The 20,207-nt window shown below is 57.7% G+C and overlaps 2 protein-coding genes across 5 annotated transcripts; one reads left to right on the top strand and one right to left on the bottom strand.

The window, feature by feature from the left end:
* Positions 1-144: 144 nt before the first annotated feature.
* On the bottom strand, positions 145-12,752 carry LOC102090289 (STE20-like serine/threonine-protein kinase). 3 transcript variants are annotated; one of them, XM_065041082.1, is made up of 19 exons: positions 10,162-12,751; positions 8,362-9,473; positions 7,396-7,560; positions 7,216-7,264; positions 6,912-7,061; positions 6,760-6,832; positions 5,928-6,122; positions 5,505-5,586; positions 5,309-5,419; positions 3,357-5,213; positions 3,108-3,238; positions 2,508-2,631; positions 2,175-2,354; positions 1,955-2,084; positions 1,734-1,858; positions 1,482-1,661; positions 1,263-1,388; positions 707-820; positions 145-611 (listed from the first exon to the last, which is right to left on the bottom strand). In XM_065041082.1, the coding sequence occupies exons 2-19, from the start codon at positions 8,509-8,511 to the stop codon at positions 504-506; spliced, it is 4,050 nt and encodes a 1,349-aa protein (XP_064897154.1). In that variant the 5' UTR covers positions 8,512-9,473; positions 10,162-12,751; the 3' UTR covers positions 145-503. The 3 variants fall into 3 exon arrangements, with proteins under 3 accessions (XP_064897154.1, XP_064897153.1, XP_064897155.1); XM_065041081.1 differs by having other exon boundaries at positions 1,955-2,354; positions 10,162-12,752; XM_065041083.1 differs by lacking the exons at positions 145-611; positions 707-820; positions 1,263-1,388 and having other exon boundaries at positions 1,482-1,693; positions 1,788-1,858; positions 10,162-12,752.
* Positions 12,753-12,821: 69 nt separating this feature from the next.
* On the top strand, positions 12,822-19,821 carry ARID5A (AT-rich interaction domain 5A). 2 transcript variants are annotated; one of them, XM_065041094.1, is made up of 7 exons: positions 12,822-13,416; positions 13,787-13,865; positions 17,572-17,722; positions 17,826-17,878; positions 17,958-18,055; positions 18,146-18,287; positions 18,464-19,821. In XM_065041094.1, exons 2-7 carry the CDS (start codon positions 13,800-13,802, stop codon positions 19,583-19,585), a joined length of 1,632 nt encoding a protein of 543 aa, XP_064897166.1. In that variant the 5' UTR covers positions 12,822-13,416; positions 13,787-13,799; the 3' UTR covers positions 19,586-19,821. The 2 variants fall into 2 exon arrangements, with proteins under 2 accessions (XP_064897166.1, XP_064897165.1); XM_065041093.1 differs by having other exon boundaries at positions 13,397-13,521.
* Positions 19,822-20,207: the final 386 nt, after the last annotated feature.

Genomic DNA, 20,207 nt, shown 5'->3' with positions numbered 1-20,207 from the left:
GAGAACAGCTCTGGGCAGGGTGGTGGGGCCTGGACCCGGCTCCAGTGCTGGCTCCAGGCTGTCACCTTGTCCCTAAGGTGGGGCCCAAGTTGCGCAAAGGATGCAAAATAAGAGTTTTTAAGGAAAATAATCACAAACAGGGACTTAATTAACAAAGAAAGGATGTATTTCCTCGAGTTGCCATTCAGCTGAGGGGAGCTCCGTGCAGGAAGCTCCAGCAACACCTCTGCATCCCCAGCTTGGAGACCAGTGGGGTGACACCCCCAAGGGTCCTCGGGGGTGGCAGCTCCTGCTTCACTCCACCCCTCCAGCACAGTGAGGGGTTTTGGACCCCCACACCACCCCCCGAGATCTGCATCATGTCCTGCCCGGCATCTCAGCACCCCCAGGGCAGCTGGTCCTTGTGTCACCCTCGAGATCCTTCCATCCCACCTCCGAGCAGAGCCGTGGTACTGTCCCCAGGCAGCTGCCTGTCCCTTGTCCCCAGTCACCCCAGCGTGGTGTCAGGACGGGAGGTGGAAGAAGCGGCTGATCCTGTTTCTGCTGCGGGCGCTGGGCAGCCCTCCCCGCTGCTGCACCAACAGCGAGTTCCCCAGCTCCTCCTCCAGCATCTGGAGGAGAAAAGCATCATGTCCCACGTCACAGGGGCTTGTCCCCCTCCATCGTGTCCTGTGAGATGGGCAGAGATGGGGGGAGATGTTCTCACCTCCTTGCGTGCAGCCAGGCGTTGCTTCCACTGGCTGAGCTCCATGGCGTGCTCCTGCTCCAGCCGCCCCAGCTGCCTCCTCTCCTGCTCGGCCAAGAGGCTCATCTTCTCACTCTGGGAGAGAAATGGGAAGGAATCAGAGAATCGTTTGGGTTGGAAAAGACCTTTCAGATCATCAAGTCCAACCATTACCCCCACCCCAGCACTGCCGCATGTCCTGAGAACCTCATGTCCATCTGTCCAACCCTCCAGGGATGGTGACTCCAGCACTGCCCTGGGCAGCCTGTTCCAATGCTCCACAGCCCTTTGGGGAAGAAATTGTTCCCAGATCCAACCTCAACCTCCCCTGGTGCAACTTGAGGCTGTTTCCTCTGGTCCTATTCTGGTTCCCTCAGCCGCTCCCATCACACTTGTTCTCCAGCCCCTCACCAGCTCCATTCCCTTCTCTCAACTTACTCCAGCACCTCAAGGGCTTTCTTGGCATGAGAAGTGTTTGAGGAGGGGTCACAAGGGTGTGGAAGCCCCCAGGGGGACAGTTTTGCAGCCATCCCTGTACCTGCATCTGCTCCAGCTCTGCCAGGCTCTCAGCCTGTTGCTGCTGCAGCTCCTGCATCTGCTGCATCTGCTGCTCCTGCAGCTGCTGCACCGCCTCTCGCTGCCGTCGCTCCTCGTGCTGCAGGAACTACGGTGGGGACAAGCCTGTGTCACCCTCCCCTGCCCCAAAACCCAGAGCTTGCTGCATTTCGGGGACTTTGGGGAAGACAGGTCCTTGTACCTGCTTGGCCCTCTGCTTGGCCCCGCTGGCCTCCTGGCTCTTCAGGTTCTCCTTGAAGAGGGCCAGATGGGTTTTGGCATTGCAGCGTTGGCTTTTCAGCAGCTGGGCCCGCTCCTGCGCATGCTGGCTCCTCAGATCCTCCAGCAGGAACTGGTGGAAGCGCTTCACCCTCTCCATCTCCTGGGACAGGGGCAGGAGGGTGAGCCAGGACCCTACAGAGCCGGGGAACATCACCACCGGTTCCCACTTCACCTTCTCATGGCGCTTGCGGAGCTGCTGCTGCTGCAGCGCATGCTGCTCCTTCACCTGCTGCCCGAAGAGCTGGTACTTCTCCTGGAGGTGCCCCTGCTCCATGCTCCACACCACCGACTCGCGGGCTGCCGGGCAAGACCGCAGTAGCGTCACCACCTCCCAAAACCCCCAACCCAGACCGCGCTGCTCCCCTCCATCCTCCTCCTCCCAGCCCTCTCCACCTCTCCTGAGGCTGTGGATCTTGCTGCTGCACTCCCAGTCGATGGACATCATCCTCTTCTTGTGCTCCTGGACAACCCTCTGCAGGGCTGCGTTGAGTTCCTCCTGCTGCTGCTGCAGGAACCGCTGCTCCTGCGGCAAGCGATGCGGGGACTTCATCGCAAAACACAACCAAGATGGTCCCCAAGCTCCTGGTGGCACCGGCGCTGCCCCAGCCCTCACCTCTCTCCCATTGCCCTTCAGCTCTTGCATCCTCCTCCCACTGTCCTTCTCCTGGAGCAACTTGAGGCGCTTGGCCTCATCCTGCAGCCTTGCTGTGTACTCCAGCTCCTGACGTTCCCTCAGTTGCTGGCAGCGCCGCTCCAAGCTCTCCACCTCCCGGTCGTAGAACTCCTTCTTGCTCTGCCACACAGGTATGGTTAACAGGGCTGCAGGGACTACAAGCGGCCACCAAAGCCACCAAACCCACCCAGACCCAGCATCTCAGTGGGACTCCAGCACCCCCTTGATCGCACATTGCTGTCCCATGGTGACAAGGGACAATGTGCTGGTTACCATCATCTCCTGCTCGATGTGACGGAACATCAGCTCCCGCTGCTGGTGGAACTTCTGCTCCAGCTGGCTCTGGGCTCGCTGCTCCTCCTTCTGCAGCACCCGCAGCGCGCGCAGCTCCTGGCGCCTGAGGGTTCGGGGAGTCATAAACTCAGAGAATCATTTGGGCTGGAAAAGACACTGAGGGTAATTGAGTCCACCCATAACCCACCCCTGGCACTGCCCCATGTCCTGAGAACCTCATGTCCGTCTGTCCAACCCTCCAGGGATGGTGACTCCAGCACTGCCCTGGGCAGCCTGTTCCAATGCCCCACAGCCCTTTGGGGAAGAAATTGTTCCCCAGATCCAACCTCAGCCTCCCCTGGGCAACTTGAGGCCGTTTCCTCTGCTCCTGGCGCTTGTTCCTGGGGAGCAGAGCCCGACCCCCCTGGCTCCAAGCTCCTTTCAGGCAGTTCACAGATCAGAAGGTCTCCCCACAGCTCCTGTTCTCCAGCTGAACCCCCCAGGTCTCCAGCACCTTCTCCCCTTTGCCCCTGGTCCTCCTCAGCCAGAAATGTGTGGGAGAAGCCCAGTGCCCCCCCCCCCACCACCATCATTACTCACCGAGCCGATCGCACCATCTCGTCCCTTGCCCCAGCCTTGCCGACGGTCCCAGCGGTTGTCACGCTCACCTCCTCCCCATCCACCACAAACCTCCGCGTTTTCTTCACCGTCCTTTGGAGCGACGCAGGTTCCTGTGACCGGGAGCAAACCATTTGAGCTCAGATGGCCCAAAACGACCTAAACCCAACATAGGAGCCCATGCAATGGGGGAGCAGCTTCACATGGCCACATCACCTGTGAACTTCTCACCTTTTGGGCTTCTCCAGCTGAGGGAAGAGGTTGTGCTGCTGCAGGAAGGGGGTTTGGACCTTCTACACCTGCAGGGTTTTCCCCAGGGGATGGCTCCTCTCCTTGCTTTGCCGTGATGGATGGACCTGGTGTAGTCCCTGCATCCCATGCTGCCCGCGCCTGGGAAGACACGCGGACAAGGCCACCAAAGTTCATGGTCTTCGTGGCCTTTGGATGTCCACCAAAGGTCTCCTGGAGCTCTGATGCTGCTCCATGACCATTCAAGCCACCCATCCCCTCTCCAGGTTCATCTCTTGGTGGTTCTTCAGGAGCTGGAGCAACCTGCACCCCATCTTCTCCAAGCTCTCCATTTCCAGCTCGTCCTTCCCAGCCATCCTCAGGAGCAGCCCTTGGCTGGTTGTCTCTGGAGCTGTTTTCCTCTTTCTCCTCCATTTCTTCTCCAACAAACCCTGCCATCTCCATGAAGGATGAATCCTCTGCTGGATTTTGGGCCTCCTCACTCACAGGTCCTTCTCCTGCAGGTTCTGCCTCTGGTTCCTCTCCATCCAACATCAGTTCTTCCAGGCTGGCTCCATCTTCCACTGGTTTACAGTCTCCAATCAAACACCCTTTTACAACATCCTCTTCCAGTGTAACTTCTGCTAGCACCAGGGCTTCCTCAGGAGAAGTTTCCACCCCAGTTTCAACATCATCTGCATCTTCCTCCTCATTCCTCCCCACCTCCTGCTCAACCAGGTCCAGGACCTCAGCAATGGGCTCACACATGATGGAGTTTCTCTCCCCTTTGTTCTTCTCTCCATCCAGGGGCTCCTGCCATCCCTTGAGCACATCCAACCTCACCACTACCTCCTCCGTCACACCAGGCATCAGAAACACCTCGCCCACTGGCACCCTCTGCTCCATCATCTCAGTCTCCCCTGCACCCTCAGGTCCCACAGGTGCCCTCCCTGCCCCATCACCATCCTCCCCAAGGCCATCTCCATCCCCAGAGAAGCCAACCTCAACCCTCAGGTCTAGCAATGACTGAGGAACCCGCTGCTGATGCTCTGCCAGCGACTTGAAGCTCTGGGTTTTGGTCGCCAAGGTCCACAGGTCCAGGGCTGCCACCAGCTGCCCCACTGCCAAGTCTCTGTCCCAGTCCCTGGTCACAGGTGTGGACAGGGCCAGTGAGCATAAAGTAGAGTCTCTGCTTGACTCAGTGTTGTCATTGCTTTTGGGGATCAAACCAGGGCTCGGTGGGACTGTAAGATGTCCCTCCATGGATGTTTCGGTCACCAGTGATGGGTTGGGACGTTGGCTTTTCTCCTGTGGCTCCACCTTGGGTCCAACCTGGTCTGCCTTGGGTCCAACCTGCTCAACCTTCGTTTCTTTCACTTCAGCAAGGTCTCCTGCCCGCTGTGGCCCCAAGGGGAGCTCGGTCACATCGCAGGAGGTCCCCAGAAGGTTGGTCTCCTCCTCTTGACACACTTGAACTTCTCCTCCTGTTTCTGCTGGGGCTGATGTCCCTTGAGGAACATCCAGCTCCATGATCTCCAAGCCTCTCGGCTCTGCCTCACGCTGCTCCTTGGCTGGTTCTTGGGGCTTCAACTCCCCAAATAACGATCTGCGCCGCAGCAGCTTCAAGAACTCAGACGGACGTTTCACAGGGACCCTCATGGAGCCCACGGGCCCAGGCAAGGACTTTCTCATTTGCTTCAAGAAATCGGATGCTCTTGTGCTTCTGGGCTCTGCCACCGCTTGGACATCAGATGGGACATCCAGCTCCTCAAGGACTCTCCCCACAGCATCTGGGGGCTGAAGATCCATGTGACCCCCTGGAGTTGGGGGACAGGAGGACTCTCCATGCTCCTGCCCAGGCTGTGGGGTAGACAACATGGGAAGAGGTGAAGCTCAACGAGCTTATGGAAAGAGTTGGAGGGATCTTACACCCCAGCCAACCTCTCCTCACGCACCAAGGCCACCGGACCTTCCTCCTCATCCTCTTCCTCCAGCACATCAGCCCGGGCTTCAGCCACCAGCTCCCGGAGCGGCCGCTTGTCAGAGATACCCACGACAAAGGGGTGCTGGGTGGGAGGGATGGGGGTGAGCAGGGATGGCACCAGGGTTGGTCCCACCACCCCTGGGCAGGTGACAATGGGTGCGACCCACCTGCAGAAGCTGGCTGGCCGACCACCGTGCCTCAGGGCTCTTCTCCAAGGATTTCCTCAGGAAGTCCTTGAAGTCCTCAGACCTGTGGGATGGTCCTCGTGAGCACATGGTGCCTGAAGCTCCTTGTCACCACCAGTGTGGACCCCACAGAGGTTGGGGTGATGCTAGGGACACCCAGACTCTGCTAGCACCTTGGCAGAAGGTCCCCACCATGGTTCTGCCCACCAGGGTCATCTTCTGGGCGCAAAGGTGGTGTGATGGGAACTTCATGGTGTCACCTCCAGAGCTGGGCTTGGAGGAATCATGACTTACGGTCCAAAAAGCCATCCTAGCTGCCCAGACATGGCTTCAAGCAGGAGCTGCCACATGGGACAACTTCTCCACCAACATCAGCTTTGGGATGATGTCTCCATGGGGACTCACCATCTCTTGGGGTGACGCAGGGTGGGTGGTTGGGACTTGGCGATCCTCAGCAGCACCCGGAGGGGGTTCAGCTCGTGGTAGGGGGGCTCCATCTCTGCCATCTCAATCAGTGTGATGCCCAGTGACCAGATGTCAGCCTTGTAGCCGTAGGGGTTCTCCTTGGACGTCTCGCACTGCACCACCTCCGGGGCCATCCTGTGCAGGAGGAGATAATAACAGGACCACCCTGCCCTGGGCTGGGGGCTGGTATATCCCCATGAAACCAAACCCAGGTGCCAACCCCTCCAGAGACAACCCTACATGGAAAAGAGCTGAGATTTGACCTCAACTCTTCCAAAGCTGCCTCAGGAGGAGTTTGTACCCACCAGCACCCCATGTGTCATAGAATCACAGAAGCATTTTGGTTGGAAAAGTCCCTCAAGCTCATTGAGTCCAACTGTTACCCCCACCCCGGCACTGCCCCATGTCCTGAGAACCTCATGTCCGTCTGTCCAACCCTCCAGGGATGGTGACTCCAGCACTGCCCTGGGCAGCCTGTTCCAATGCCCCACAGCCCTTTGGGGGAGAAATTGTTCCCCACATCCAGCCTCAACATCCCCTGGCGCAACTTGAGGCCAGTTCCTCTTGTTCCTTGGGAGAAGAACCCAATGCTCATGCTACTGAGAAGCCCACCCTGGAGCTGGTATTGGCTGGAGGAGGGAAGATCTGGATCCTTGAGATGCTCCTGGTGTTGAGGAGCTGGTTCAGAGCATCCACAGGTGGAGCATGACACCTGGGCTCCCCCAGCCCCCCAAAATCCCAGCACCCCAAGGGATTCCTGCCCCACACCTACCAGTACGGGGTGCCAATGAAGGACACGCGGCGCTGGACTGTGCTTGAGTTTTTGGCCGAGACACCAAAATCAGCTGCAGAGTGGAAAGCGGCGGTTGAAGAGGATCCATGGAGGGGGTCAGAGCACCCCTGGGGTGTCACCCCAAGACTCACCCAGCTTGACGTCCCCATCCAGGGTGAGGAGGACGTTGCCGGCCTTGACGTCCCTGTGGATGATCCTGCGGCCATGCAGGTACCGCAGCGCCAGCAGCAGCTGCTTGCAAACCACCTGGATCTGCTCCTCCGTCAGCCCCTTCTCCAGCTCTGCCAGCAGCGTAAACGAACCCCAACCGCTAACGATGCTCCCGCCCCAGCACCCCAACCCATCCTCCCTCCTGGAGATGCCAGGATTCCTTTCCACGCTGTGAAATTTGGCAATCTCACCCCAAACCAGCGCAAAAAAAACCCATTTATTTACCCAAAATTGCTGCATCCACGGCCCCTCCGGGACAAAACTCCACCAAGATCTGCAGGGAGATGTTTCCCATCCTGCTCTACAAACGTGTCCCATCCAACCCGAGTCCCCCCCAGCCCTGAGATGCTGGTGGGACCCCAGTTTATGTCCAGGAAGTGGGGGGACCAGGACCCCCCAGCTCACCCAGAGCCGCCCATCCCAGTAGAGCGCGTCCAGCAGCTTGGTGATGTTGGGATGGTCGCAATAAGCCAAGATCTCAATCTCCACCACATAATCCTCCAGCTCCTCCTCGCTAGGGGTGTTGATCACCTTGGCGGCTGCCAGCACCCCCGTCACCTTGTTCTGTGCCTGGTGGAGACATTTTGAGGGGCAAATCAGGGGGTACAAAAGGAGCATCCCAACAGTTTTTGATGAGGGGGAAGCTTGGACCTGCCACATCCCTCCTTGGGTGCTTGGTGCCACTGAGCCAAATGCCAAGGACAGACATGGGGACGTCACTGTCACCAGGGTATGTGGCCAATGTGGTGGCCCCAGTGTGGCTGTGCCACCCGGTGCATGTGTCCCAGGGCATCCCAAAACTCACCATCAAGCTCCATCCTCCCATGGATGCAATACAGCCCTACAGGGGCTCAGCTATACCCCCCAAAGGACAATTTGGAGGTTCCACAGAGAAATGCCATCCTGTGAGTGATGCTGAGGCATCCGGTTGCCCCAAAAAGGCCGGAGAGGGAGGAGGTGATGGGTTTGACCAGGACAAACCAACCAGGACAGGGACCAGGACCATCACGGCCACCAGCCCCGGAAGGCGGCTGCTGCCGCGGGGTGACGAACCGTGAATTTGGGTTTCCTGTCGTGCTCTGTGTCGCGTTTTCAGAGAAAAACATCCCCGGCTCAACCCCCGCGCTCCAACTGAGGGGCCAAAACCCGCCAACAAACGGGGTGTCCCCAGAGCCGCTGCTTGTCCCCATGTCAGTGGTTGGGGATGGGCTGAGCCAGCGCCAGGTGAGGCCCCCACCATCCTCTGCTGGAAATTTGGGGCTGTTTAGAAGCTTTTTAGCTTTTTACATGACAGAAGCAAAACCAAAAAAGTATAATAAAACATCTGCAAAACCCTCGGGGCACCGGCAGCATTTTGGGGTGTTTTCCTACCTTAAAGACCTTCCCGAAGGCGCCATCCCCCAACTCGCCCAGCACAAGCCAGGTCTCCTCAGGGTCGACGTCCCTCTTGATGTGCTCGTACCACCTCGGCAGCCGCTTCTTCTTCTCCGACAAACCAAAGAGCCGCCGCAGAAAAGCCATGGGGCCACCTCCATGCGGGGCAAAAGGGGGCGGCTGGGGCTGAGCTCCTTCCCCCAGCGCCCTCGCAGCCTTCGCGGCTCTTCCTCCTCCTCCTCGCGGGCAGGAAGGGGCCGAGCGCCACAGGATGTGCCGCAAGGTGGAGGTGCCGAAGAGAAAATCAAATCACAGGATCGTTTTGGTTGGGGAAGACCCTCAAGATCATCGAGTCCAACTATAACCCACCCCCAGCACTGCCCCATGTCCTGAGAACCTCATGTCTGTCTGTCTGTCCAACCCTCCAGGGATGGTGACTCCAACACTGTCCTGGGTTCCAATGCCCGACAGCCCTTTGGGGAAGAAATTATCCCAAATTTCCAACCTCAGCGTCCCCTGGAGCAGCTCAACACCAATTCTTCTCATCAAAGATGTTTCGCTCCTTGTCCATCACATCCACCCGTGGGTGTCTCCAGGTGGGTTTGTGGTCACCCAAACATGCCACCCACAACCCTGCCAGAGCCCCAGGCGGGGTCTATAGGGTGCCTGGGTCTATAAAGGACCCCTATATAGTCCTTTATGGTGATGGATGTTTCTGTAGGTGCACAACCTATGAATTTCCACCCCCCTATGCCCCCCACATCCAGCAGAAACAGACCCTCTGGCTGACCTGAGATTAAATAGGTCCCATAGGTGCTGGATACCCCAGGTGGAGGTCACTAAGCCTCATTAGTGCCTCATTAATTAATTTTCCCCTGGAAAAAGCCTCATGGTCAGGCTGGCGTTCGGCCGTGTCTCCCCCCGTGTTGTGGGGGTGTGAGATGTTGACACCCCGGTTTGCAGCCCGTTTGGATGGGGTATTTCAGAACCCTGTATCCATCAGGTTCAAGAGCTCACCAGTCGGTAACTGGGGTCCAACTGGGGCCATGATGGGAATGTAGTAACGATTTTCAGTGCTCCAAACTATCGTCACTGTTACGGCAGCCAGGCTGCAATTATGGAAACAGAAAATACTCTAAAATCGTCCTTTTTTAACCACTTGTCTCACCCCAGACTGATTCCCATAAAGAGATTTTAAACCAGTGTTGCCACGAACCATATGTTGACCTAAAGAAAATGGGAAGAGCAACAGTCACCCCCAAAGCATCAGAAAATATTTAACATGCCAACCAAAAAACATGTCAAAAAGTTTAATATATTTAACTTTCCATTTGGTTATTGCTTTATTCAGCAGCAAACAATTATTGACACTTTAAAAGCCATTTCCAATATAAGTACCAAGGCCTTGTATTGGTTCTGCAACTGTTTTTTTTCCATAGAATGCTGTTTAATTGTATTGGGTTTTTTTGGGGTGCCATCAATGGGGGGCACCCAAACCGCCCCCCAGCACTTAAAACATCCGTCCCTGGTTACTCTGCTAAATCAAGGGGGTTTAACCTCCTAAATAATAACCCCCCCATGCTGGTGTGTGCGCAGCATCTCTCGGCGCACGTGAGGCTGTTTTCATAGCAATCACACCGCTTAATCACGGGGTAATTAAATTCAGGGAGTTATTTTACAGCTTCATATTCATAATTTACAGATCAGAGCTGCGTCTTTGTACCTTTGAACCCAAAGGAGGAGGGTGCTGGCGATCCCCAAAACCCCAAATTCCCAAACCCCCCTGAGATAACGAACCCTCTTGCCGCTGTTTGTGCCCAAAGGGGGTGTCGGTGATGCTGGTGCCACCAATCCAGATTTGGCTCCGTCTTTCCTTCTTTTCCTTTTCCATCATCTTCTTTTCCTTTTCCATCATCTTCTTTTCCTTTTCCATCATCTTTTCCTTTTCCATCATCTTTTCCTTTTCCATCTTCTTTTCCTTCTCATTTTTAGCAGAACCCGGTGCTTGGTTTTGCACCCTGGCTGAGCCCTGATGCCTTTCATTGCACCTATGGCCAACGTCACCCCACCAACATCTTCCCCTTTTCCCCCCAGCATCTCTTACATGAGATTGAATAATAACCCCCCCATGCTGCAGAAAAGCTTCTCCTGCTGGAAAAAAGCCCTGAAATTCAATATATTCCCATCCAGAGCTGATGCTGAGTCCCTCAGCCACCGTGTGAAAGGGGAAACTGAGGCAGGACTCAGCTACTCCCCCCCCCCCGGCTTCAGACCCCCCCATTCTGCTCAAATAGAAACCAGAGTCAGGAATAGAAACCCAAGTGGTTGGGGTTTTTTTTTGTTAGTTTCTTTTGCTGTTTTCATTAAATCATGTTATTATTAAGTTAAAGGCAGGTGTGTTCCTGGAATGAAAGGGTTAATGTCACCCCCTTTTCTAGCCCCAGGGGGGGGACAGGAGCCAGATGTCCCCCCAATGTCCCCCCGCTGCTCCTGTCTCTGATTGTTGGCCCAAAATGACTCAACGGGGGATTTTTCTCTTGTTTTGGGGAGGCTCTTTCTTAAGGGGGGGGATTCTCAGGGGGCACCCATGGGTGCTCTCCAGTAGCGCCAGTCCAGCCCCAACTGTCCCCTACTTATGGGTGGCCTCAGTCCCATGGGACTGGGATGCTCAACGTGGGGACAAGGGACAGTGTCCCTGGAAAGTGGTACCCAAGTGATGCTGGGGGCTCAGTCCCCATTTTGGGGGTGACCCCCAGCCCAGGGGACACTGGTCACTCTGTCCCCATTTTTGGGGTGATCCCCATCCCAGGGGACACCAGTGGCTCTGTCCCCATTTTGAGGGTGATGCCCAGTGGCTCTGTCCCCGGTTTGGGGGTGATGCCAGCCTAGGGTCACTGGTGGCTCCATCCCCATTTTTGGGGTGATCCCATCTCAGGGGACACTGGTCACTCTGTCCGCGTTTTGGGGGTGATCCCATTCCAGGGGACACTGGTGGCTCTGTTCCCATTTTGGGGTGATCCCATCCCAGGGGACACCGGTGGCTCTGTCCCCATTTGGGGGGTGATGTCTAGTGACTCTGTCCCTATTTTGGGATGATCCCATCCCAGGGGACACTGGTGGCTCTGTCCCCATTTTGGGGTAATCCCATCCCAGGGGACACCAGTGGCTCTGTCCCCATTTGGGGAGTGATGTCTAGTGACTCTGTCCCCGTTTTGGGGGTGATCCCCGCCTAGGAGACATCAGTCATTCTGTCCCCGTTTTGGGGTGATCCCATCCCAGGGGACACTGGCAGCTCTGTCCCCGTTTTGGGGTGATCCCATCCCAGGGGACACCGGTGGCTCCATCCCTGTTTGCTTTTCCCAGCAAAACCACCCTCTCAATGGAACCAGGATCACAACCCATGAGCATCACGGCCACCACGACCCATCCATGCCCCCAAACCCCCTGGGGACCAAGCGTCACCGTTGGCCACATCATCACCCAGGGGCTCAGGCTGGAAAGTCCGGCACAGTCATCCAGCACGGGGCTGAACCCCGAAAAGCGCGTCCGTTCCAGTAACGAACGAGTCAATGGCACCCGCAGACTCGCTCACACTCACACACGCACTTCCCAGAGTGGGGATGACTCATCCCCCCCCCAGCCCGTCATCCCCCCGGTACCGTGACACCAGCAAAGCCTCGTCCTCCCATGAGCCGCCCGCCCGTCACCTCGGAGCCGGTGAGTACTGGGGGGTCCCTTGGGGAGGGTCGTGTCACCCACCACGAGCCACATGTCACCCCCTCTTTGCCACCCCCCCCATCCCGCCGAGCCGAGACCGGCCAAACTCAGCACATACCACGGCTGCAACGAACACACCGGGCGGTGGGAACCCCCAAAAGAGGGGAGAAAATTGGGGACCCACATCAATGGTGAACACCCCGAGCCTTCATCCCACCCCCCCGGTGCTGGCGGGTCCGTGTGCCCGGCGCTGGGTGATGTAAGGGGGTTATTTTCGCCGGGGAAGCGATGACTTCAACCCATTACTCACCCTCCGTCATGGCTTTGGCGCCGCTCCCGCGCTATTCCCGGCCCCGCGCTCCGGCCGCCGGCAGCACCGCGACGCCCATCGCTGGGAATTTGGGCCTAAACACCCCGAATTTGGCTTAACGAGGTGACTCTGTTAATGAGAACGAGCCCCGAAGAGGCACCGCGGGTCTGTGGGCGGTGGGAAGTTGTGGGTGGGATGAGTTTGTCCGGTCTCAGCTCCTCCAGCCCGGCTTTTGCGCCACTAAAGCACCGTTAATTATTATTACAATAAACATGTAATTACAGCCCTGCTGTCACATTCGGCCGCCTGGATTACAGGCACAAAGCTCCCCCGCTGCTGGGTTTAATGCGAGGCAGGTTGAGTTGTTCAGTCCCGAATCAACCGCTTTTCACCCCAAAAGCCCCTGTTATCCCCGTCCCCCCCCCCCGCTGGGTTTCCTGTATTTTTGTAGCGATACCAGAAAGGGAGGAAATCACGTCAGCGCCTTCGCTGTGCCGGGAACCAAACCCGAAATCACGGCTGGGGCACGTGGGGGTGTGGACACGCGTGTTCTTCACATGTACGGGAGGGGTGAGGGACCTGGGGGTTCAGCTGGAGAACAGGAGCTGAGGGGAGACCTTCTGATCTCTGAACTGCCTGAAAGGAGCTTGGAGCCAGGGGGGTCGGGCTCTGCTCCCCAGGAACAAGCGCCAGGAGCAGAGGAAACGGCCTCAAGTTGCGCCAGGGGAGGTTGAGGTTGGATCTGGGGAACAATTTCTTCCCCAAAGGGCTGTGGGGCATTGGAACAGGCTGCCCAGGGCAGTGCTGGAGTCACCATCCTTGGAGGGTTGGACAGACGTGAACAAACGTGACCACACATGGACACGCGTGGACACACAAGGACTACAACTCCCATTATCCCCTTATTATAGGGGACGGGCAGCTCCGTTGTCCAATAAGCGCAGGAGGCGTGTCCGCGCCGCCCAATCACCGCTTCGGGGCGTGGCCACCACCCCGCCGCCCGTCACATGGCGCGGCGGCCGCGGGTGAGCGGGACCGGGATTCTTTGGCGGGGGGGGGAAATTAGGGAATTGGGGTCCCCACCACCCCTTGCAGCAGTTTCCACGTCTTGACACGGCTTGTTTTGCAAGGTTTTGCACTCAAAGTGGGCGGGGGGGGGCGGAAAAAGGGAGAATTTGGGGTGTCATGGGGGGGGTGAACCCTAAATTTGCTTCTGAATTTGGGGGGGGGCACCCGGGGAAGAGCTTTAGGCCACGGTGTCGCCCGCCAGGCACCGAAATCGGCCGAACGGCCGATTTCGGTGCCTGGCGGGCGACACCGTGGCCCAATTAATAAGGGTGGGGGGGAACAATTTGGGGTGTCTCACACCCCCCTTTTTATCTTTGAACCTTCCAGGACCCCTCTTAAGATGAAAGACGACAACTCCCCCCCCATGGAGGACCCCCAAGAACCCCCCAGCGCCACCAAACCTGCTGTAAGTGCATTTTGGGAGGGAGGAAACACTGAACCCCCATATTTTAATGGGGGGGGGGGGTGTATGAACATTTATTTAACCATCTATGAAAGCAAAAAAAAGAGGAAGAAAAGGGTGAATTTCCCAGCATTGGGGGGGGGGGGAAATACCCCAAACGGGGCATTTTTGTAGAGAGAAGCTTTTAATTTATCTAATTAATATTTTTAGCTCAATGGAAAGCGGGGGGATGAGGTTTTGTGGTGCTTATTCCCCCACCCCCCGCTGCTTTTTTGCTTTAAAAAAGCCTCGAAATAGTTGAGCCGTTAAACAACCGCGTAAAAGAGAAAAGAATAGAAAGAATTTAGGGAAAATACAATAATAACATAATAATATAATAATAATAAAGCACTCGGGAGCCGAGCAGCTGCTTTGCCCAAAAATAGCAACAAGTTTTATAACTCCGGAAAATGTAGAACAAACAAACGAGAAGCGTTTTGAGCTGAGAAAGGCGGCGGCGCGGCGGGGGGGGGAATGAATTTCTGCTTTCCTGGAAGCTGTTTCCTCGCCTTCTCGCCCCGTTCTGGCGCTTTGACCAACTTGGCCGGCAGCCCAGGGCTCCGCTAACGAAGCGGCGGCTCGTTAAGCGGCGCTGGGTGGTAATTGCAGCCCTGGTGCCTGTTGTGCCTCAGTTTCCCTTTGGGATCCTCTTGGTGATGGGGCTGAGGTCCATCCACTGTGCCTCAGTTTCCCCTTGGGCTCCTCTTGGTGATAATGGGGCGTCAGGTCCATCCACTGTGCCTCAGTTTCCTACCTTGGACTCCTCTTGGTGATGATGGGGAGTCAGGTCCATCCAATGTGCCTCAGTTTCCCCTGGGGCTCCTCTTGGTGATAATGGGGTGTCAGGTCCATCTGTTGTGCCTCAGTTTCCCCTTGGGCTCCTCTTGGTGATAATGGGGTGTCAGGTCCATATGTTGTGCCTCAGTTTCCCCTGGGGCTCCTCTTGGTGATGATGGGGTGTCACCTCTGTCCACTGTGCCTCAGTTTCCCCTTGGGCTCCTCTTGGTGATGATGGGGTGTCAGGTCCATCTGTTGTGCCTCAGTTTCCCCTGGGGCTCCTCTTGGTGATGATGGGGTGTCACCTCTGTCCACTGTGCCTCAGTTTCCCCTTGGGCTCCTCTTGGTGATGATGGGGTGTCACCTCTGTCCACTGTGCCTCAGTTCCCCCTTGGGTTGTGCCTCAGTTTCCCCTTGGGCTCCTCTTGGTGATTATGGGGTGTCATGTCCATCCACTGTGCCTCAGTTTCCCCTAGAGCTGTGCCTCAGTTTCCCCTGAGGCACCTCTTGGTGAGGGATGTCAGGTCTGTCCGCCTTGCCTCAGTTTCCCCTTGGGCTCCTCTTGGTGATAATGGGGTGTCAGGTCCATCTGTTGTGCCTCAGTTTCCCCTGGGGCTCCTCTTGGTTATGATGGGGTGTCAGGTCCATCCACTGTGCCTCAGTTTCCCCTGGGGCTCCTCTTGGTGATAATGGGGTGTCAGGTCCATCCACTGTGCCTCAGTTTCCCCTGGGGCTCCTCTTGGTGATGATGGGGTGTCAGGTCCATCCACTGTGCCTCATTTTCCCCTTGGGCTCCTCTTGGTGATAATGGGGTGTCAGGTCCATCCACTGTGCCTCAGTTTCCCCTGGGGCTCCTCTTGGTGATGATGGGGTGTCAGGTCCATCCACTGTGCCTCATTTTCCCCTTGGGCTCCTCTTGGTGATGATGGGGTGTCAGGTCCATCTGTTGTGCCTCAGTTTTCCCTGGGGCTCCTCTTGGTGATGATGGGGTGTCAGGTCCATCCACTGTGCCTCAGTTTCCCCTGGGGCTCCTCTTGGTGATGATGGGGTGTCAGGTCCATCCACTGTGCCTCAGTTTCCCCTGGGGCTCCTCTTGGTGATGATGGGGTGTCAGGTCCATCCACTGTGCCTCAGTTTCCCCTTGGGCTCCTCTTGGTGATGATGGGGTGTCACCTCTGTCCGCCATGCCTCAGTTTGCCCTTGGGTTGTGCCTCAGTTTCCCCTGGGGCTCCTCTTGGTGATGATGGGGTGTCAGGTCCATCTGTTGTGCCTCAGTTTCCCCTGGGGCTCCTCTTGGTGATGATGGGGCGTCAGGTCCATCTGTTGTGCCTCAGTTTCCCCTGGGGCTCCTCTTGGTGATGATGGGGCGTCAGGTCCATCCACTGTGCCTCAGTTTCCCCTGGGGCTCCTCTTGGTGATGATGGGGCGTCAGGTCCATCCACTGTGCCTCAGTTTCCCCTGGGGCTCCTCTTGGTGATGATGGGGTGTCAGGTCCATCCACTGTGCCTCAGTTTCCCCTGGGGCTCCTCTTGGTGATGATGGGGTGTCAGGTCCATCCACTGTGCCTCAGTTTCCTCTTGGGCTCCTCTTGGTGATAATGGGGTGTCAGGTCCATCTACTGTGCCTCAGTTTCCCCTGGGGCTCCTCTTGGTGATGATGGGGTGTCAGGTCCATCTACTGTGCCTCAGTTTCCCCTGGGGCTCCTCTTGGTGATGATGGGGTGTCAGGTCCATCTACTGTGCCTCAGTTTCCCCTTGGGCTCCTCTTGGTGATGATGGGGCGTCAGGTCCACCTACTGTGCCTCAGTTTCCCCTTGGGCTCCTCTTGGTGATTATGGGGTGTCATGTCCATCCACTGTGCCTCAGTTTCCCCTGAGGCACCTCTTGGTGAGGGATGTCAGGTCTGTCCGCCGTGCCTCAGTTTCCCCTTGGGTTGTGCCTCAGTTTCCCCTTGGGCTCCTCTTGGTGATGATGGGGTGTCAGGTCTGTCCACTGTGCCTCAGTTTCCCCTTGGGCTCCTCTAGGTGATAATGGGGTGTCAGGTCTGTCCACTGTGCCTCAGTTTCCCCTTGGGCTCCTCTAGGTGATAATGGGGTGTCAGGTCTGTCCACTGTGCCTCAGTTTCCCCTTGGGCTCCTCTAGGTGATAATGGGGTGTCAGGTCCATCTACTGTGCCTCAGTTTCCCCTTGGGCTCCTCTTGGTGATGATGGGGTGTCAGGTCCATCTGTTGTGCCTCAGTTTCCCCTTGGGCTCCTCTTGGTGATGATGGGGTGTCAGGTCCATCCACTGTGCCTCAGTTTCCTACCTTGGGCTCCTCTTGGTGATGATGGGGTGTCAGGTCCATCTGTTGTGCCTCAGTTTCCCCTTGGGCTCCTCTTGGTGATGATGGGGTGTCAGGTCTGTCCGCTGTGCCTCAGTTTCCCCTTGGGTTGTGTCTCAGTTTGCCCTTGGGCTCCTCTTGGTGATGATGGGGTGTCAGGTCCATCTGTTGTGCCTCAGTTTCCTACCTGGGGCTCCTCTTGGTGATAATGGGGTGTCAGGTCCATCTGCTGTGCCTCAGTTTCCCCTGTAGCTCCTCTTGGTGATAATGGGGTGTCAGGTCCATCCACTGTGCCTGTTTCCCCTCCGGTTGTGCCTTCGTTTCCCCTGTAGCTCCTCTTGGTAAAGGGGTGTCAGGTCCATCTGTTGTGCCTCAGTTTCCCCTGGGTCTCCTCTTGGTGACGATGGGGTGCCATGTCCTTCTGCTGTGCCTCAGTTTCCCTTTGGGCTCCTCTTGGAGACAGGATGTCAAGTCCGTCTGTTGTGCCTCAGTTTCCCCTGGGGCTCCTGTTGGTAACAGGGTGTCAGGTCCATCTGCTGTGCCTCAGTTTCCCCTCGGGCTCCTCTCTCGCAGGATGATGGTTCCGAGCCGGACAAACCAGTGGAAGAAAACCCCCCCAGGGGTGAGAAAGAGGAGGAGGAAGCCTTCCTCGTCAGCCTCTACAAATTCATGAAGGAGCGACACACGCCCATCGAGAGGATCCCCCACCTTGGCTTCAAGCAGAGTACGTGGCACCCCCCAAAGGGACGCAGTGACACCCGTGTCCCCCCAACCCCGTGTCCTCCAGACCCCCATGTCCCCCTGACCCTCGGCATCTCTCTTCCCAGTAAATCTTTGGAAGATCTACAAAGCCGTGGAGAAATTAGGAGACTACGAGCTGGTAAGCGATGTCCCCTGGTGTCTCCTGGGTGTCCCTTGGGTGTCCCTGAGTCCCGGGGGTCTCACCCCGTCCCCCGCAGGTGACGGGCCGCCGGCTCTGGAAGAACGTGTACGACGAGCTGGGCGGCAGCCGCGGCAGCACCAGCGCGGCCACCTGCACCCGCCGGCACTACGAGAGGTAGGGACGAGCCGGGGGTGCCGCTCCGTGCCTCAGTTTCCCTTCCCGGCACCGGTTCTCACCGTCCCCCCCATTGTCCCCTCACCTCAGGCTGCTCCTCCCGTACGTGCGGCATCTCAAGGGGGAGGAGGACAAACCTCTGCCCCCCAGCAAGCCCCGCAAGCAGTACAAGGTCTCCAAAGAGACGGGGAAGAAGAGCAGGAGGAGCAAGAAGGAGAAGGGCCGGGAGCAGGTGTGTGACCCCCCTGGCTCCCTTCCACTTCGGCAGACCCCCCCATGTATGTCCCCACCCATTGGGGTGGCTGGGGCAGAGCAAGGAGGGACCGACAAGGAGATTTGGGGGCTGGAAGACATGGGGAGGGGACCCATGAGGATGCAACACCCACCCCCCGACTCACCTTTTTGCAGGCGCCTCCGGAGAAGGTGACACCAGAGGTGACAGAGGACACAAGGGACACCCTGGAGCAAGGAGGGTGCTCCAGCCCGGTGCCCCCCACCCCAAACCCCCCGGAGGGCGCTCCTGGCCCCAGCGGGACCCACAGCGAATCCTACAAGCGCCTTTTCTCCAGTTTCTACTCCAAAGGCGCCCACCCCATCATGTCACCGCTGGCCAAGAAGAAGCTGCTGGCGCAGGTCAGCGAGGCCGAGTCCCTGCACTGTCACAAACGTCACTGTCCCGAGCCCCCCCAGAGGAGCCCGGAGCCACCGGTAGCTCCAGATCCAGCTCCGAGCACCAGAAGCGACGTGGGACCCATCACCGGCACGTCCCCGCGCGCCGAGGAGGGGGATCCGGCGCCCACCGTGGTCACCGGCTGCTTCCACGCCTGCCGCAGCGAGGGGCTGCAGCCCGGCACCCGCCACCCCCTCTGGGGACACTTCTCCAGCTTCAGGGATTTTTTGGAGCCACCTTCCACCTTCTCGTTGCCATCCGAGGAGCCAGAGCAGCCCCAAGACCTGCGGAGCAAAGCGGGGCGGTCATGGAGCGGGGAGAACCGGCCAGCGGCCACCATCACCGGCTGCTGGGTGGCACCTGGCACCGGTTTTGTCCCCACGGCGCCCAGGGGCAAGCGGGGCCGGGAGGAGGAGACGGCGTTCGGCCCCGGGGGGAAGCTCCGCGCCATCTCCCCCTTGGTGACGGAGGCTGATGGCAGCGACACAGGCACTGGCTCGCCCAGGGTGGCCAAACCCAAGGCGGTGGTAGCCAGCCCTGGCTACGCCACGGTGCTGCCGCAAGCCCCGGACGGTTATAAGGGAGCGATGCTGCATTTCCCGGCCAGCTTCGGGAACCCGCTGGAGCACCTCAAAACGCACGGCGTGCCGGCGGCACCGTCCCTCTCCATCAGCCCCTTTGTCATCCCCGCTTTCCCCAGCCCGTTGGTGGCCACCGCGGAGCTGTGCCGGCCGCTGGCGACCAGCCCCGGGCGCTACCCGGCGTCCTATGAGAGCTCGTTGCGGCACCGGCTCTACTCAACCTGGCACAACCAACCCGCCTACAGCTCCCCGGCTTTTCACCGCCACACCAAGCTGTAGGTTCCGTCCCACCCTGGGTCGTTCCCTGCAGAGCTGGTGGGGACACAGCGGTGGCCGAGCCACAGAGCACGTGCCAGAGCCACTCACCGCTGCAGGGGACTGAGAGGTGACAGTCTGGACTGTGTCATTTTTACTCTTTGAGCTGTTTGTATCTGACATTGTTACGCCAGTGACTTAACTACCGATATCACAAGGTTAATATATATATATTTTATATATATATATATATATATACACACACATAAAAAAATAGGAGCAAAGCGAGTTGTGGAGGTTTCTATTTTGAAGTGCCTGGAGCACCCAATCACCCCAGAACCTGTGTTTGGAAAGCGCGTAGGGTCATTTTGGTTGGAAAAGCCCCACTAGCTCATTGAGTCAAACCATAACCCACCCCGGCACTGCCCCATGTCCTGAGAACCTCATGTCCGTCTGTCCAGCCCTCCAGGGATGGTGACTCCAGCACTGCCCTGGGCAGCCTGTTCCAATGCCCCACAGCCCTTTGGGGAAGAAATTATCCCAAATTTCCAACCTCAACCTCCCCTGGCGCAACTTGAGGCCGTTTCCTCTGCTCCTGGTGGTTGTTCCTTGGGAAAACATCCCGTGACAACAGCTGCGCTGCAAC

Source organism: Columba livia, chromosome 25, assembly GCF_036013475.1.
Source record: "Columba livia isolate bColLiv1 breed racing homer chromosome 25, bColLiv1.pat.W.v2, whole genome shotgun sequence".
In the NCBI taxonomy this organism is placed as follows: domain Eukaryota; kingdom Metazoa; phylum Chordata; class Aves; order Columbiformes; family Columbidae; genus Columba; species Columba livia.
The sequence above is the reverse complement of the archived record's forward strand: the minus strand, read 5'-3'. Positions and strand labels throughout refer to the sequence as shown.

What these genes read in the sequence shown, in the direction of transcription:
- ARID5A (XM_065041094.1), top strand. Translation starts at nt 13,800, where the DNA reads ATGAAAGACGACAACTCCCCCCCCATGGAGGACCCCCAAGAACCCCCC. An exon ending in AATTAGGAGACTACGAGCTG is followed by an intron (nt 17,879 to 17,957) that starts GTAAGCGATGTC and finishes CGTCCCCCGCAG; the next exon opens with GTGACGGGCCGCCGGCTCTG. An exon ending in ACCCGCCGGCACTACGAGAG is followed by an intron (nt 18,056 to 18,145) that starts GTAGGGACGAGC and finishes CCCTCACCTCAG; the next exon opens with GCTGCTCCTCCCGTACGTGC.
- LOC102090289 (XM_065041081.1), bottom strand. Translation starts at nt 8,511, where the DNA reads ATGGCTTTTCTGCGGCGGCTCTTTGGTTTGTCGGAGAAGAAGAAGCGG. An exon ending in TTCATTGGCACCCCGTACTG is followed by an intron (nt 6,123 to 6,759) that starts GTAGGTGTGGGG and finishes CCTCCTGCACAG; the next exon opens with GATGGCCCCGGAGGTGGTGC. An exon ending in GATCCACAGCCTCAGGAGAG is followed by an intron (nt 1,859 to 1,954) that starts GTGGAGAGGGCT and finishes CTTGCCCGGCAG; the next exon opens with CCCGCGAGTCGGTGGTGTGG.